The following is a 19,578-nucleotide window of genomic DNA, read 5'->3' on the forward strand; positions in this document are numbered from 1 at the left end:
TGTGTGTGTGTGTGTGTGTAATGGCTAATTGACATTTGTTTTCCAGACAGAAATGCGTTTTCAGTTCAGCTTGTCTATATTTAATGCAATGATACTCCTATAGGGATAGGAGCAAAATTATGTATTTGCATTATACAATTGAAAAAACCAGAAACCAGCATATAATGGTGTAAGAAAACTGATCCAGAATAGCAAAAGGGAAAGTAGAGAGTTCCCAATATTGACCCAAATTTACATGTAAACATACTTTTTTCCGCACCACAAATTGAACAGTTTGGATTGTGATCTTTCCTGCAATTTTTATTTAATGAGCTGCCTGAGCAAGCATGAGGGTCATTAGGTTCAACTCTGGATCTCTTATTTCAAGAGTGGGAACAGCGTTAGTCCCTGACTTTCCTGCAAAAGGGTTGGAGGGGAAAAATAACAACCACCAAAAACACAACAGTTTCCAAATTGCACAAAATGTTTATTGTTAGTCTAGTACATTCAATATAATATTGACTAGAATACAGTAATTCAAAATATTTTGGCGAATTGAAATTTTTTAAAAACCATCTCAAACACTCCAAAAAGCAATGCCATGAAAAATTAACTTAAGATGAAAACAAACATAGTCAAGCAATAGTTTCACTTTTGACTACAGAAAACCTTTACATGTATTTTAGTGGTTTTAACAGTACTGCATTTAAACAAAATATATGGACTCACAAAAAGTGGAAAATATTAAAATAGACACAATGTTAAAAAACTGAGGCATCCAGATGTGCGAGACTGTTCTACCAGGAATCACCTGCCCAGCGGTTCCATTTGTTCTCTTTTGGGGCAGTTAACTACTCCGCTATAGCGGTGCCGTGTCTCCAATCGCCTGCTAACACCGTACAGCAAGTCTGCTTCAATGCCTTGACGTAAAGTTTGTCCCTCGTGTAAATTCCATATACAAATGTATATATTCTAAAATATGCAACCCACTGGCAAATCTAGGTGCACTATTAAATGGTACCTTGAAAAACTTCCCTATCTTGCTGCTTATTGTTTGCAGACAGGCAATATCCAGAACAAAATCTGAAAAAGGCAACACGTTTTGGTTTTGTTTTTAAATACTGACAAGAAAAACCAAGTAAATTAGAAAAAGGATAAAGTCAATCTTAATATAAGACATTCATTATATAGTGGGACAGGATACAATTATTGGACAAACAGTATTACAATGACTCTTCTACACCTGGTCATTTAATGCACATGCTCTACAATCATGACTTCCTACCACATTTGCTTTTCCTGTACAGAAAGACAGCAATACAATTAAAGACCAGTTTTACTCTGAGTTAAGTCCCAGAATGACAAGCGACACCGTATCAAGTTCTTCAACCTCTTCTCCCCGACAGGCTGTGCTTGTGAAGAACCAATAACCAGGAATTCAAAGTGGTCAGCAGTCGCTCTGTACCTGCTGCTCTGACCAGGATTTCCCAACAGAACCACCCCAAGAAAATTTAAATCCCTTTGAAAATCCAAGCCTTACTATTACAGCACCAATATGTGTCTACATATTCCGGAGAAATGACAGACTCTCCGGTAGGACAGGGGGATAAAAGCTCTCCACCTTCCTTAATACTGCCAACCTTTGGTAAGTTGGCGCTCATCCAAACTGCTGCCTGGCTGGGCAGCACGGAGCAGAACTGGGAAATCTCGGGGAGAAACACGTGTTAACCATTTCTTTTAAAGTATTTCATTTCCACCTTGGATAAAGCCAAATTAAGGTGCTGTTTAAGTGGTTTTATAGATGAGCAGAATACTATTGTGTTAAAACTCTGCAGAATCACATTTAAATTTTAGTTCGTAGTAGTGGTTATTACAATTACACCTGTAATACAACCTTTGGAAGAGGTACCATGTTTGCTTGTCAGTACAGTATGTGGAATGTAACCGTTTCTTGCAAGACTTTGCAACATGAGTAACTGCATAGATGACAGTTGTGTGTTTTCAGTTCAATAAATGTACTTTTAAAGTTACAAAAAACACAAAAAGTTTCTATAAAAGTCACATTATACCAAGATAATGGGTGGTAAAAGTAGATTATTTGTCTGTGATTCATGTTTAATATATGACTAGTGGAAAGGTGATAGAAACCCATTTCAGATCAGGAGAGTAACATTTTCACTATTGCACTGACTTCACCATTTGAATCACTAATTTAGAAAAATTCACATAGTTAAAAATTGTAAAATTAAACTAGAATACAAAATTGATTTGTAAACATCAGGTAGCCAGTTCTACTAACATGGAATGGACTCTTAGTACTGCAGTACAGTATCTTGGTTATTTACCGCACTTGCCATATGATGGGCAATTGCGGGACACATACAACATCGGTTCACAGTAATTGTGTTCAGAGAACTACCAAAGTCAGTGCAGTTTTTCTGTGCAATTTTCCGATTTCCCCAAATTCCTTAAGTCAAATAATACTGTTACAGAGGCCAAGTGCAGATTTTTTTTTTTTTTTTATAGATAGATACATATATCTATCTATCATAGGTGACGAATTATGTCTGCAGGACTTCTGTAAAGATACTTCCAAATGGCGTAGTAATGAACAGCAGCTGCTGTGGCCACAAACATGTGCCAGATGGCATGGGCAAAGGGAATGACTCCATCGCTCTTGAAGAACACCACACCCAGACAATATATCAAACCTCCCCAGGCAACCTCCTGAAGTCCATCGGTGTTACTCTGTCAATTAACAAGGAAAGATTAGGGGTGGGGTGTAAAGGACATTTTATGTGCAAAATACAAAGTGTCTCCCCCCACAAAAAGCTGGCTGTCATAACTCGGAACATCTTGGATATGAGAGATGAACAAGTGAGAAAATCAGTATATAAATATTTAGATTACACTTTGTGAAATATATTTATATAATATATCTCAATAGCACTGTAGAAGTAATAGCAGGATAACTCAAGAACTCAGACAAGTCTGATTTTTTGCTTCATGCTCATCAGCAGAGCAGACAAATATGGAGAAGGAGGAAACCACATTACTGTGTGTGTAAGTGTGAGTTTAACACAACTCCTGCTAGTTGGATGAAGCATCCAGCAAGGTTTTGGTATAGGACAGCATTCATGTAGAACAGTGAAGTACTGTAACTGGCACTACCTTGTAGAGGTGTCAGGCATATACCAGCAGCAGAGAGGGTTATTCAGAGCCACTTAAAATGTGTAACTATAAATAAATGTCAAAGTTTTGAGGTGGACAAGACTGAGTAGGATGCTTTACAGATGCACCAAGAAACTATTTTTTTTAAAAGAAAAAAAAAAAAAAACACCGACTGCTGAGAAATCAATTATCCCAGATACAGCGCATCAGTTTGATACCATTCAACTACTTCTCAACTTTTCAATTTTTCCCTCCTTCACTGATAAAAAGAAGCCTCCAGTAAGAAACAAAATCTAGCTTTGTTGCCCCTCAGTAATTTTGAAAGGGGCAAGAATCAATTTACTTCCCCCATCTTGGTCCAGACCACGGAATCAATTTGATTAGATTTTCCAGAGAGCTGTTACATAGACCAAGAAAAAGGAAAACATGTTATCAGAAGTCCATTCCACTTTCCTGAAGAAAAAGTTTCTTTCCCAATTTGTAAGTGGTAAGTAGGCATTAAGTAAGTTCATAAATAGTAAAATCTAAAAACATTCCTTGACAGGCTAAGGTACTTCACATCTTTATCTTTATTTTTACTAAAATGGAAGTAATTTAATTGTTACATCCAGTATCATTTCAGAAGTGAGGGTCTTCAGAAGTGAAGTTTGGAACCTACACTCTTTTTATCTAGACCCTACAGTCCAGGTTCAACACAACAAGGTTGCGTTTCACTGAATGTAAACTATAAACCAAAACTGGAACTGACTATATTTGGTTCTGCAGAGAACATTTACAGTTATGGTGGACTAAAATTAACATCTTTTCAGAGGAGAGTGAGCTGCACTGGAACTTAAGCTAGTTATAAAAGGAAAGTTTGTGTGTTTGTAATGTTAATAGTCACGTTCCTTACCATGGATGTCACTACCAGAGCAGGAGAAAATCCCATCGCTAAATAGAAAAAGAGTTCCACGATCTTATACCTAAAAAGGAACAATTTGAGTAATTTAAGGAGATGTACAAGATGATGAACATTTCCTTCAACAGTAAAAAAAACCCCAACCTTTAAATTTTATGTCAGCAGGGGTCCATTAAACTATTCAAAAAGCTTTCTATGCAGATAGATAACCATTGTTTTATGACAAAAATAAAGCTAGTATTTGTCTCTGCATTGCACAGCTGCAGGCAATACCTTCTCCAAATAATGCCTAGCTGCATTCATTTGCATCAAGTACTAGTAAGAATAAAGCATTGAGACAACTTATACTTTCTTATTTGACAAGAACCTCAGTAGCTCATCTCCAAGACAAAAAATTGGGTCTTGGCCCCTGAGGATAAGTAATGAAAGCAGGCTCAAGAATTCAGATCTGAAACTCAAGGGCTCACATCTCAAAACAAAAACAAGAAGGTAGCAGGAATCAGTAGGCATCAGTATTTAGAAACAATATAATGTGGCAATATAATCTATACACAATGCTACATAGATTAAGGGCATAAGAAAGCCATCATTTCACTGGTTTCTTACCCTACCCACTCTCACCCCTGCTTTCTTGTAGAAAGAGTTAAAGCTATTTTAAAATAAGTGGATACTTCCCACCCCTTTAAGGGAAGAAAACAATATAGCCTAAAGACATGTTATGACAAGGTAAATACAATTATCTTCTGACGAGATGTAAGCTTGCACCGTTCTCATCACATATTTCCACGTTTCAAAGCTCTTATTTCAATGTGTGAAAGGATGGAGAGGAACATTCAGAAAGCAAGAAAGCACCCACCTTTTAGTTTCAGTTTAGAGTTAAATGCAAATAATAATTCTTACTTTTCATGGTAGAGAAATACGTAAATGGTTCCTCCAGCAGCCATCAGCCAGATAAACCAACGCATGTGAGACGCTAGAGGTCCAAGCTCACGTAGATTTAACCTAGAGGTACAGAGATTTCAAGAGACAGAAGTGATAAATCCATGGACCATACTGGCACAAGAGCAGTAGGATTTGATAAAAATAAATAAATATTCAGAGCTATAACTTAGGCATGATGGGGGAGAAGACACATGGACATTCTGTAGAGAAGCCAAATGTGTGTTTGCATTGATATGAGTGAAGCATAAACTGGGGTATGTGGAATATTAATAAACTACTTTCTGCTGTTTTGTAATATTACTTCCTGTTCAGCGAATCCGAGGAGATTACATTATGTTGCATTTCACAATGCAGAATGTGCTCAATTGCATCTAAGACGACACCTATCGATTGGAAAGCTGCAATGATAAACTGTTTACAATGGAAAAAGCTTTAATTCTGAAGCTGCACTTTTCTTACCATGGTGCATATGATGCCGCAATAAAGACATAGATCATCATCCTGTCACACATGTGAAAGCAATGCTCCATTGTCCTAGTAAGAGAAAGAACAAGTCACCAAGACGGATTTAGGAAAGACTTTTGTATTATCTCAGTTTCCACACACACTTTGGAATTACTTTGGGAAAATACCATCAGTTCCATAACCTCTTAAAACCATCTGGAAGACTGTTCAGCTGACTTCAACTTCAGGAGGTTAGAAGCGAGACAGGCAGGAGATGAGCACTCCTCCATTCCTCTCCATCATGCATCCTGCTCTCTGGCAAGGAAGCAGAAAGCTGTCACATCAGCTCTGTCTAATCCAGAAACTGTTACTATTTAGTGACTACTGGTTAAATCCAATTTATGGCCCAGAATTACATAGGAGTCCTAATGTGCGGGGGTGGGGAGGGAGAGCAGGGGGAATCTATAAATAAAGACACATCTTGGTTTTGCTTATTGCTGCCTTGCTCCCAAAGAGGCTTTCTGCTCATTAACTGTGTATTGTATTATAATTCTCTTGGCAAACTCTGTGTTCCTCAAAGCAGTTGAGCATGCCATATTCCCAGACAGCATTCTCATTTCTGCAATGGGATTATATCCACCATCCACTTAGATTAGGTTTTCTCCATCCAATTTCTGGATTAAGAGCCACTAGGGCCTAGAAAAACACATATTTTCCTTGCAAAAGAGCAGCACACGTTAAAGGGTTTTTTTATAGATGAGCCTGGCTCACTATTTTCTTCTACCAGAATCAAGGGTGGTTTTTCATGATTCAGTAGAAAGTACCACTCAGACTTTGGTAAAATCATGGTTTTGACCAAGAAACACGATGGAAAAGCATCACAGAACATGAAAATAAAACATCTTCTACATCTTACAGGGATACCTTAAGTGACTCTTTTTCCAAGAAACGATATGAAATACTGTGGAGACAATGAAGAGCGCACAGAGCCCCATGCCGTACATCCATGCTGTTATCTTTTCCCATCGATCATCAGAAAGCCGGTGGAGAAGGGCGCTACCCACAATCGCAGGAACAATGAGGAACTAGGAAAACAAAAGGCCACTGTTAGGTCTTTACTCGCAGCCCCCGTAGCACCCTCCACAGTACAGCTACAGCAGGGCACAAAATCCCGCAGCATGCCATGTGGGACCACACGTACGACATCTGATGGCACGCTCCTAACAGGAGCAAGTTTTTCATTTCGGTGTATGTTGACAAACAAGCATCAAGACTTTGACAATGCCTCAGACGTTTAGGTTAAGCCCATTTGTGATAAATTTCTCCTCACATGGTATTAGGCTAGGTCACTAGCTCCTCTAGCCATGACACAAAATCAACAAAGAAAAGAATTTGCTAAGTCTTAGGAGCGTTTTCATTTTCACCCTCTGCCTTGTGTTTTAAAAACGTTTCGATCTTGCTCTAGGCTTGAATCTAAACCACCTCTTGTGCATAAAGGCAGAGCAGAGGACAGACCAAAATAAACTTAAATCCCAAATGAAAAACCAAAGCATTTGGAAGTATGCAATTAAGTAGAAGAAAAGAGAATTAAGCAAAGGCTTTGCAGAACTTGGGTTTTAAGTATTGTAAATAAATTCACTGCAAACTTCTTTTATTAATAGATTCTTAATGCACAAAGATGATGCTCTTTTAATGCGGTGTATCCAAGCCTGTTTCCTTTACCACCTCCCTCTCAAGCAGCTTTAATTCAGATCTTCCAAAACAAGCACTGTTAGAGCATCATGAATTAGCATGCTCACATGAACTATCTAAGAAATGGGCTGTAGGCTTCACATACATTTACAACTACACTCCTTCCTAGAATAAATTACATCATGTACCTTTGTCTCATTCAGAAAAAAACAAACTAGGGAAAAAAAAAAAAAAGGCAGCGGGGAAAGCCTGTCCAATAAGTATTTAAAGAAAAGAACCTGCTGGTTTGAACGTTTCTACCCATCTCCTTCCGCTACCAAGGCATATCTTTGTCAGCCTTCTTAGTTAAAACGCTGCACAAGATCCCTTCCAGCTCTCAGGGTGCGTCTTAGGATGTGAATTCATTCACTTGAATTGTAAATAAGCTTCAGAGGTTAAATTCTTTCTAGTTTAACCCAAGTCTCACATGCTAAACAATAAAGCTAGGAACAAGAAACGTTTAAACAAACCTGGCAACTCTGCTTTGCATTACAGGTTTGATAGCTTAGAGTGCAAAGTTCCCGTCTGTCTTTGTCCTTTATTTGCCCACAGACTGGAAGAAACTGAGGTTCTGATCACAGCTACAGTGCAGAAGATGCAGAGTACACCAAATGAATCTGAAAACTAGTTGGTTAACCCAGAGAGTTAAAAAAACAACCAACAACACACAAACAAATAACATGGCTTTTAATTCTGGCTTTTGAACTACATCAGCTGTGGTTTCATTACTATTCCGTTGTGTTCCTTTTTGCAAAATTTAGTACATTTGTGCCAAAAGCTGTAGAGCCGCAGACATGAAGAGCATGGCATTCCTCTATCCGCAGCATGTGGACCAGAGGTGAAAACGCTTTCCAAGTTTTGCAATGAGACTATGGAAGTTGACCTCATGCACTTTAAGGCCAAAAATAGTCTGCCAGTCTGGCTTCTCATTTATCACAAACCATAAATTTCCATATACATATCCTGGACAGCCCCCAAAATCAAGAAAGGTTAAAGTGTTTCACTCCTCAGGAGATTAGTCCCTCCTGTTTTCCACATATGGCATATGGTTTAAAGCGTGGCTGAAGCCCTGGAGACAGCGAGGAACTGATTAGATGTGGCAGTTGTTTCATTTCGTTTTTGCAGTAGACAGGAAGATGCTAAGCTCCAAAAATAGTTTTTAGCCGTGTTTCTTTAGGCTGTGCAATCGTGCTGCATCCACGTTCATCCGTTTCCTTCCCAATTGTGGGTGCAAATTTCAGTTTTGACTACACTTGACAGAGAACTAGAAGGTTTCAGGGGAGACTGTGTCATGAACACAAGTAGCTAGGTAAAATAGCAAATCCCTACTAATTCCTTACTAAAAGCCTGGGTGTGAGCTGCTCAGATTCTGCCTGGAGCTCTGATTGAGACCATTTTATAGGAAGACCTTTTTGGAAGCCAGATTTAGATATTATGCAGAACAACTTACCTTTCTTATACAGATATCCCAGCTTTTTACTAGTGTACTAAAATAAATATTTCACAAGTTAAGCTCTGACGTGTAATACTCAAAAGGGCCAACAGTTTGCTGCCAATCACTTTTTCCAGTAACTGTTGTATATAAATTTACAGGGTTAAAACAAGTAAGCAATTCTCCTATCACCTCTTTCTTCGCACTTTCAGAATGAAGACTACAGCTACAAATGAATACATGGATAAAGAGCTGAATTAATCTCTTTTCTGCCTTGTCCTGGCTCTGAAGAACGGTTCTACTTCTCGCAGGGAACAGCACTATACTAACATGAGAAGGATTTATTGTTTTTTCTAAGTATTCTATTTGGAAACACTTTCCCTCTGTGTCTGATATGCATCATGGGAGCTGTTAGACTAAACAAGAGATGTTTTATTGCTCTTTTTCTGACCAAAAATAGCTAGACTAAAGACAAAATCCAGAAATGATACCCTGCTGTTCCAGCCAACTGGATAAAATTTCTTTAGATACTAATGCCATACCAGATAACATATGATACAGTGGGCTTCATTATATCTAACATCCATCTTAAAAAAGAAATATAACACTCCAGTCAACAAAACAAGACAGATTTTCCCATGTCCATTTGAAAAAAAAAATCTCTAGCGCAAGAACTGCATTTTAATCTTCAGAATGGAGAAGCAATCAACCAGTCCTGTAAAAGAAGGGGTTTTTACCAAAAAAGTAGTCAAAAAATCAGAACTAATAGAATGAGTGCGATTGTGCTGTGTCATTTTACAGCAATGATGCAGCATTTCTAAGTTGCCAACATTCTTAGGAATAGAACTAGCTAAAGTCACAACAAGCTTTGCTCATTTCATCGTGAAGTGCAACTCTTCCAAGTGAATATCGTCAAACTCAGCAACTTAACGTACTATGAACAAAACCAGAACTGTGATGCTCCAATTTACTCATTTTAGCACCTTCGTTAATACTTGCTAAATCAGAAATGGGGCTGGTAGAGAGATTCAGAGAACAAGTGAAGCTGCTGCCTACTCTCAAGTATTCTAGAGAAAAGCCAGAACAAAATGAGAGCGTGAAGTTACCATCTCCTTTGCAATAAGAAGGAACACAAGACTAAAGGACTGAAATGTATTTATTTACAGCTATAGGCAAAAATCTTAAAGAGAAGACTTGGGCACAACCCCCCTGTGATGTATTTTGGGAAACCAGCTACCACAACCCCTACAGTCACAAACAGCAGACACTGCAAAAAGCCTTAAGGCACAAAGAAAGATGCTGAAGCAGTAAACTGGAAACCTGATCAGGCACAGTTCAGTGAAATTAAACTCTCTGGTTACTACCTCATAGCAAAGCATCTGGGATCTTCCATCTATTTGGGGTTGCTTAGGATACTGGCATGATGGTCAGTATTTTATCTGTATTCTTTCCATATTTCTGTAGACAATCTCTCCCATAGAGAGGTTTAAAAATCTGTTTAAATCTTTGCTTTTGTATATAACATTAATGCCAAATTAAGTTATTTTCTTTGCACACAAGGCTGTGCACGTCATGTCGTCGGCACCAATGACCTTTGATGCACAAGCCACTGTAGCAAAGCATGGTGTTACTGTTGTGATCTTGTGCGCCTTTCATTGAGAAGGAAACACTAGCAGCATAAAGATCGTCCCTACGCTTCCTCTTCGGAAAGGAAGGCAATGGAAAGATCAACAAAGCAGCCAAATTCACGTGACACTGAGAGGGAACCATGAAGGGCTGTGTCCATCTCAAGCTGCCTGCTGCAGGAGTGTAGCCCTGAAGCCAAGTACAGCACCTCCCTACTCATCCGTTTTCTCAAATAAGGAGACAAGCATTGTGGAGCGGAAGCCTGGTAGCAACTTGGGTTGTGCAATACACAGAGAGCAGAGAAACTGCTAATATATGTCAGGTAGAATGGAAACATTTTCATCGTTAAGAGCCCTTTTGAAATTTTGATGGCCCCTTCTTCCACTCTCAAATGGCCTGGTATATATACTCCAAGCCTCATTTTTGAACTTTTTTCCATGCACTGCACAACCTAAGACTAGAATAGAGAGATTATTTTAAGAATAGTTCCTCCTTTTAATACAGTTGGAAGAAACTTTTAGAGCAGTATAAAGCAAGTCGCGCCTAAATTCTGAGGTTCTAATACAACAGGGCATATCTTGTGTCCGATAAACCTTATGTACACCAGAAAGTTTCACAATGAAGGAGCCACCCCCCCTTAGATTCAGCTCAAATTCTTACAACTCCTGCTTCTCTCATACACTGTTTCCTTCCTGTTCTTCTAAACACAGAGCACAATCTCTTCTGTCTGTATTCAACTGCTTAGCTGCCCTTCCTCTCTTCTAGCATCTAAAGACATGTCAGTGCTTCATTTAAAGCTAAAAAAACCAAGACATTTTAAATAGCCTTACTAATGAGAAATTTGAAGATACCTCACTATGCTACAAAAAGTTAGCTTTTAAGTATTGCAACAAAAAGCTATGCATGGGATTCTGTATCCCCATTTTTAAATTGTTTTGGGTTTTTTTTTGGAAGCAGCTGACTAAACTGACTACTGTGCATTTTTAAGTCAAAAAAACGGACAAGACACCTACCAAGTAGTACAGTCACGCTCATAAAATGTATAAATTGACTACTTTGTGAACTGTAAAAGTTTTGGAAAAAATATATGGAGAACCATTGCCAAACTATTTTGTAGAAACGATATCACTGTCTTAGTTGAAAACTCAGACTGTAATCTAGCAGCAAAGACTCAACCACTTGACCATCCAACATTTAGTAAAGCAGTCTGCAACACAGAGAAGCAAGCATCCCCATCAGCTTTTTCTGTATAATCCACTGTGCTTTCCCAGATTAGATTCGTATTTCAAGGCTTTACATTTTGAATAAAAGTTATTTATTGCATGCAATTTTATTTAAGTAGCAACAATCCCTCTTTTATAGGACACTCTATTTTCTTCCAAAGGGTGTGTTAACATTGCATACCACCAAGCTGTTAACAGCTCATGGTAGGTTTAGAATGTAGCTTGACTGTTCAGAAAGTAACCAGACAGCTTCACCAAAAACCGTAGCATACCAGAAAATACTGATATGACATCTTGGCTGTAACCTACTGCTAAGAAGCAGGAGTAAGACATGCCTGTTTTTCAACTGGGTGAAGGCTAGAATTGCTAAGGAGTAGAGCAACTTCTGCCAGAGATTTTGAAATCTAACCTTTTGGCCAGAGTAAACAAGATTTGTACAAGGATTATGAGATAAACTATGTATTTGTGCTACCTAACAGAATATTGCTTCATTCTCTAGACAAATAAGCATATATTTACATAATGTTGTACATGAGACCCTTGGCTTAAAAACGCATAAGCTTCAGTTAAGCTTTTCTATATGTAAACCAAGGTGATCCTGTTTTTACCAACAGAGCTGCATGCTGGTTATTTATAAAATGCACACGAAGGATCTTGAAGATCAGAGCTCTTTCTAGAACTGAAGAGTCCCATGCACTACCTTGAGCATTCAGATCTGTAGCTCACTCAGACACTCTAGAGATAAGGGTCTGAGGACAAAGTCAAACATACTTCAAATATTTGGAATTAAACAAGGGACTGAGGAGAAGCACAAGCTGCTTCTATAAAAGGGCAAATGCTATCTTAAAAAACAAACACACACATTTTTAAGTCCTTTTCAAAGTGCCACACAGCAAATTAAACTTCCCAATTACTACTAAAAAAAGATAGGGACCATATATCATATTTTTAAAGCTAGTATTGGTCCATACATTATAAAATAAGGACTGACTAGGATTTTTAGTAGGGCTGCCAGCGTTATTAGTGCCTCTTTCAAAATAGGAGACTTCTTGAAGAATCAATTCATAGATAATAAGCATCAGAACTAAGCCATTCTAGCTCTTCTAGCTAATACCCACAGTCTCACAAAGCCTTCCACTTCTAACACGAATCAATCTTTCGTACATTTCCAGTATACAATTTGCACACCACCATGTAAGCACAGTACTGGGAAATCTGCCCTGCAAGACTAACTAGTATAGACCTATATTCACTTTACCGTAGCCATCCTTTGACTAGGACAGAGCAAAAACATCTAAAGACATGTAACTCACTTTGGTGAAAAGGAATCTTATGAAGCATCGGGAGCTCCTAGAGGTTCAGAACAGGGACTAGTGATTACCGGCCATCTAATTAACATTACATTTTCTGGACTGTTATAGCTGAAGCTTATACAACAAAACCAGAGAGGTTGTAAATATGAACACACTTGGGCAAAGGTAAGCATTTAGCCATCCAAACCCGTAAAAATGTACTGAAATATCTGGTTTAAAAAAAAAAAAAAAGGGAAATGTACTTACTGCATGTGTGTAACAGTTAGCAGCATGTTCATAGCAAGTGGGTTTGTAGCGGCTGTTTGCTGGAGCTGGGTGGTTCATGAACCTGTTGAAAAATTAAGAGGTATTTTTAGGAAAGTTAATAAACAATCTCTTTGGAGACTCATGAAGGAATATCTCCAACCTAATAGTGTTAAAAATTGTAAGTACAGACATGTTAAAAGTAACTGTTATTTATTTTAAGTTGTCCCAGGTAAGTTCTCTTAATAGAAACATATGCTAAATAAATTTCTGTGACTGCCTGTCACAGTGGATGGTTATCTTTAATCAAGGCTTTGCATACAGAAGTCAGATCCCCTCTTTTCAAACACCTTGGCTGGATGAGGAATGAACTATTTCCTATTTAAATAGGAATATAGTCCATAATATGGACTCAAATTGCTCTTGAAATATGGACTTCATCATAGCTGCCAATGGTTACTCTTCTTTTAAGATGTTCTTGAAACGACAGCAGTATTCCAGTTCTGTCACACCCCAGAATAAAACAACTTGAACATTGACTCCTACAGCAAGCACTATTTGTGTTTGGAGTGTTAGATGGCTCGCTTTTTCTTTGAGGCTAATCCTAGCTTCTGTCTGTAACAAAGATCCAAGCTACACAGGGATGAAAGGAGACTCCAATGGTTAACTCCAAAGAGGAAAAATTTCTAGAGGCTGACCATAGACATTCCACCTTTTTCTCTAAGAATTTTCAAACATTACCTAAGAAACAAACAATCACACCAAACACGGTCTATGCAAAGCCAAACAAAATACGATGAAACTTGAGAAAGTTTTGGAAGAACTTGCCAATGTTGCATCTAATTATTCTAAAAAAACCTCCAAACCTTGAGTTGTTTCTGTCAAGCTACACAATCTAAATCTGTATATAAAAACCTCTAAGAGACAGCACACATTCCTATGCAGCCAGTCAAATCAAAGTGAAGAACTACTCCAGCTACAGTGCCATGTCTGTTATCCCAGCACAGCCTACTGTCACCCAAGTGATTCTCTTTCACTAACAAATTCCAGTTTACTCCAGACCATTACAGAACTATGCACTGACCATTAGTTAGGTACTGATCTAAGCCAGGAAGAGCTTCACAACAAATACAGAACATGTCTTTATGTTCAGAACTGAGAGCAGCTTTATTAGCTAGATTTATGTAAAGAGCTTGTTAGACAAACTTTGGTTCTTCCTCATGTCCCTCCTGGTTTAAGTCAAACCCAGTCCTATTTTTATGACATCCATAAAACACTGGCTGATCTCAAACCATGGACAAAAAAACCACCAACCAAAAAACCACAACCAGAATCTTACAGTTTGAGTAAGCAGTTCCAGATTTCTGGGATGTAAGTCACTTCTGGTTTTCCTGACTGATTTAAGTGATTTGTAAAATATTTTTTTTCTAAACTGATACACAAAAATTTAACAGCATTTATAAAATAACAGTGTCATGATCTCTCTCCAAATTGTGGCAATTTCAAAAAATGGTTTCAACTGTTACAAATACTGCTCTGGTGAGGCCTCACCTGGAGTACTGCGTCCAGCTCTGGAGCCCTCAACACAAGGAGGACATGGAAGTGTTGGAGCGGGGCCAGAGGAGGGCCACAAAAATGATCCGAGGGCTGGAGCACCTCTGCTATGGGGCCAGGCTGGGAGAATTGGGGTTGTTCAGCCTGGAGAAGAGAAGGCTGCGGGGAGACCTGATTGCGGCCATTCAGTACTTAAAGATGGGGAAAATCTTTTTAGTAGGGCCAGCAGTGACAAGACAAGGGGTAATGGTTTTAAACTAAACCAGGGTAGGTTTAGACTGGATATAAGGAAGAAATTCTTTCCAATGAGGGTGGTGAAACACTGGAACAGGTTGCCCAGAGAGGCAGTGGAGGCCCCATCCCTGGAAGCATTCAAGGCCAGGTTGGACGGGGCTCTGAGCAACCTGATCTAGTTAGCGGTGTCCCTGCTCCTGCAGGGGGGTTGGACTAGATGACCTCTAGGGGTCCCTTCCAACACAAAACATTCTATGATTCTATGAAATACAAAGGATAAGAAAAATACGAATTTCATTCACAGACGCTGAGTACAAATGGTTGTTAGCAAATGAATAATTCCACAGGCGTTACTATATTGGCAAAAATAGCAATTCTTTTGTCAGTGACAAATGACACCTTGCACTCATCTTCAAGAGGATAATGCCATTGTAGCCACAGACACAGCCTCACAGAACATTTGGAAAGTGGTTTTGTTGCCCGGTGCATGCAGGTCTTCAACAGCTGCTGAAGACCATCTCAGCATCCTCTACAGATGGAACATTCAGTTTACTCAGTTCTGCTTCCAAGTTAGGAAAACATTTAAAAATAAAAGCATCTGTTGGCTCAGTTGAGTGACCAGGATTAGACTGCCCTTGCTCAACTCTATAAATTCAATGTCATGGGAAACCTTTCACCGATTACATCTAGAATATTATTACATTTCTCCAAAGGCCATGGTGGTACCTTGGAAGTCTCACAAGCAGGAAACTAAAAGAAAACAAAAACCACCCAAACAACAAAACTAAAGAACCCAAAGGAATAAGCTTATACTCAGAATTAGCTTTATAATTTCTGTTGTTCCAAATTTCTAAGATATTATCATAATCTAAAAATCTATAAATAATTAAATGTAGCCTGCTAATGGGACTTTGTATTATCCATTAGAGGATAACTTTTTTTTTTTTAACTTTTCATTTATGTTTATTTAGTAGAAAAGATACTGGATCTTTCTAAAGCAGTCACAACAGAGCCTGGGGTAATGTTAGATTTCAGACAGAATTATGAACAAACACTTTAGAAAAGTCCATTTATTATTAGGACCTCTTCTTCTCACTAATTTAAAGACAGTGTTATTACCAGTAAAACAGAACACGGAGTCATTAACTAAGCTATCCTTTCTTCACACAAAGGGTTGGGATTTCCCCCCCTTGTTTGTGCCAGCACAGGAATGATGCAAATATTCGTTCATCTGTGGTAACTTTAGGCTGGCAAAACAGACAAGCATCAGGTTTCAGAAAACTTCACACTTACAAAACATTTCAGACATTGTTTGGGTTTTTTGGGGGGTTTTTTTGTTGGTTTTTTTTGGTTTTTTTTTTTTAAACAAATACTTCAATTCTGATTATTTAAATTAAAACAACAAGAAAAATGGTGAGTAACATGGATATTGAGCAGAAGGCTTCACTCGACTCCCACAACAGCTGAAACTGGCTTTTCTTCCACCAGAGAGTTCTAGCAGATGCCACCATGAGCAACACCTCACCCATCCCCTTCACCTACGTGTTTATACTGCTAACAGCACCAGTGTGTTTCGGCAGGAGTGGAAGAGTTAAGGCTCTACCTCTACCGTATAGAATAGGATCTCAAACCACTCCAGTATCTGACTTTGCTGTACATTTGACACGGCTGCACCTCTCCTTTCTGCAAGGCATCGACTGCAACAGGCTGCAAGACCCAGACAGCAAACGCTGGAGCACATTTGCTCAGGTCACTACTCACAGACAACATTTTCAGTAAAGCAAAGCTTCAGTTATTTCCCTATGCCATTTTAAAACACTATTTATAAACATTTATCAGGAACAGCCTTAGAGGAAGGATCATTTAAAAAGTGGTTGAATAGGGCAATAATTCCAGCCAATGCTTAGAATCATAGAATGTTTTGGGTTGGAAGGGACCCCTAGAGATCACCTAGTCCTACCCCCCTGCTTCTCTTCAGTTTATTTAATTTCCAGTTTGACAGTTCGTGTTTAAGAAACAGACCTGATGTTTGAAAATAGCTGCTTTGGGACATACTCATCAAAACCAGGAAAAATTATTTTGAAGTTTGAAAATAGCTGCTTTGGGACACTATACTACATACTCATCAAAACCAGGAAAAATTATTTTGACCCATACTGTTAAAAAAAGTCAGTCATACACTCCTGTAGTTACACACACTTATGATATTGCAACAAAGGCAGAAGAATTTGGTTGCAAATTTATTCACAGTCCAGAGGCAAAACCTGTTCTGTTCTTTCTTAAAGACAAATAAACAACTAAAGCCCACACCAGCACCAACAACGGATGCTTTTTGTTTTCTGCCACGTGAACGCTGCCAACACAGGGACATTGTTTCTCCTCCTACAGGTCAAGCTTGCCTCTTCTGAACAAGCTAATTGGGAGGAATATAATCTCACCTTCCTAAAAGTGGAAACTTGATCTATAGCGTTCAGATGCTGTTTCCTCCTAAATAAAGGCTCTCTCCAACACAGCTGTTAAGGTTATTATGAAATGCAGGACAGTCTGATAAGGTCCCACAGAGCCGGACTGCAATTTACAGGAAACACCTTTAAGTGAAGCCTCTTAATTCTCTAACAAACCTCTAATGTATTCTTCAGTAGGAACTCTAGTGAAACCCAAGTAATTTAATCAGGGGATATGCAGCACGATCTCACAAGAACACATAAATACTCCTCCATTTTAGATACTGACATTCCAAGATCTCTCATATAAAATATTAACTCCTTCAATATCAGAATTTTAAATTTCTGAAATTAACAGACTACTAACTACTTGCAGCCACCACGACAGAATGCTTTTGCACTGAACTGAGTTGTGAGCTCATTTTCACAATTTAAACGCATTCTCAAAGCTCAAGAACTACTTGAAGCCAAGGAAGTCCAAGCTTTATAGTTTCACAGCATGCAAGCAGCCTTCTCTGATGAGCACATTCCCAATGTAAGTGGAAAGGGGTATTGAGAAAGACACATGACAATTTAATACAAGAGCAAAGAAACCCATACCCCTTCCCTTTATACTACTTGAACTTTAATCTCGAAACACTCCAAGTATTTAAAATGTTAAACATATGGGCTAATCCATTCTTTGTGGGTTTCTGTACATGTCCAAGGAATAGATGCTCTGTGTTTCACAGTGATTCCAGAATGAAGAGATTATAGTACTTGGCAGAGAAGGGAGGAGGAAAACCTGAGCATTCTTAGTGCTGTCTTCACATGCAAACCCAGCTTCAAAACCCAGCTTCAAAAAATAAATCATAAAATCCCAAGTCTATTGCGCATATTTGGGGGTTGGACTAGATGACCTCTAGGGGTCCCTTCCAACCCAAAACATTCCATGATTCTATGATTTGTATGGCATTTGTCTGGGATCACAGCAAGCCTATAGCCAAAACTGCAGAAGAGAAAAGCACCTTTCAAATCTTGCCTTAGTCTCGATTCCCATCTGCTGAATGAATTATTCTTTGAAGCATAAAGTAAACCGTCAGTAAAAACTGCAAAAGCTGATAATAGCCTCAAAGATCTGGATTTTTTCATCTTTTCAGGAAGTATATTTCCTTTATTCAGCTCAAAAGGCCTCATACTTCCTTTTACCAGCTTAAAAGCACATTACCCCTTTTTGTATCTTTTTTTCTTGTGCTTTCCAGCAGCAGGAGAGGCCATTTAGACCTAATAAGCCACAAACAACAGCATATGAGAAACTGCAACAAGGTGGGGGTAACTCCACAAAAACAGAAGTAGCGTGCATTAAATGGGGTTACATATTTAGATACTGAAGCAATTTGTATGTTATCTAGGCTCTTTGTTTTCGAAAGGAAAAACAAAACCAAAAAAAACCCCAAGCGGGTCAAAATAGATCAGCACCGCATTTTCATGATGACCACGTAGGTAAGACTTCAAAGAGAAATGAGTAAGTTTATAAGAAGCTTGCTTTCTTTGAGGAAATTGGCAGGTATTCCCTCTTTACGAATTCAGTCCATTCAGTTAAAAATAGAGCCATACTCCTCTGGACTAGGACCTTCCTTCCTGTATGAGAAAATATCTAGTTGTGGTTTGTAACTGTTCACACATTCTTTACTCTCGCTGAACAACTGAGTCACAGAAATAATTCTGATCAGTACAGAAGCAGACCACTTATTTGGAAATATCAGTGAGATCACTGGTCGTGTAAAGGCTCCTGTACTTACAGCACGATACTGAAGATAAAAGGAAATCTGCAATACTCTGACAATCCATTAACAGCTGTGGTATCATACACAGATCAGGTCATGGAAAACAAGTATCTGTGCATCCCACTGACCTCCCAGCAGACCCCTCAAACCTCTGGCAAACATGAAAGGCAACATTTGGAGTGAAGAGTGGGAGCGAAGAAGTCATCCCAGGCGCTGCCGCACATCTGAGCTCTGGGGCAGGGTACCAGCCAGGGTAACAGCCTAGGTGCGGGGCTGGTACCGAAACCAGGTCTGACCACATTCATATTTTTCTCTCTTTTGGGTCTCTTTCAATTTTATTTTTCTTTTAATACTTAGGCTTTGGTTTCTTGAGCAAGTTGGTGAAAGGAGAGCAGGGCAGCCCTACAGCAGCGTACCTGCTGAGGGAAGCCACCACAGAAACTGGTCTCATTTGGGAGACTGACTGTCACTCCAGAGTTACTGGCCTGGCGTGGGAACTTTGAGCAATTAGGCACCTAAAGCCCACGTATACACGTGTACCCAAGAACCTCGACCGCATCGTTACCCAACCGACCCCC

At 38.9% G+C, this 19,578-nt stretch overlaps 1 protein-coding gene across 1 annotated transcript; it reads right to left on the bottom strand.

Moving 5' to 3' along the window:
• Nucleotides 1-604: 604 nt before the first annotated feature.
• On the bottom strand, nt 605-13,088 carry MMD (monocyte to macrophage differentiation associated). Its single transcript, XM_035891638.1, has 6 exons — nt 13,006-13,088; nt 6,359-6,519; nt 5,450-5,524; nt 4,949-5,050; nt 4,043-4,112; nt 605-2,727 (listed from the first exon to the last, which is right to left on the bottom strand). The coding sequence occupies exons 1-6, from the start codon at nt 13,081-13,083 to the stop codon at nt 2,527-2,529; spliced, it is 687 nt and encodes a 228-aa protein (XP_035747531.1). The 5' UTR covers nt 13,084-13,088; the 3' UTR covers nt 605-2,526.
• Nucleotides 13,089-19,578: the final 6,490 nt, after the last annotated feature.

Source organism: Egretta garzetta, unplaced genomic scaffold (genome assembly GCF_000687185.1).
Source record: "Egretta garzetta isolate BGI_Z169 unplaced genomic scaffold, ASM68718v1 scaffold213, whole genome shotgun sequence".
Classification (NCBI taxonomy): domain Eukaryota; kingdom Metazoa; phylum Chordata; class Aves; order Pelecaniformes; family Ardeidae; genus Egretta; species Egretta garzetta.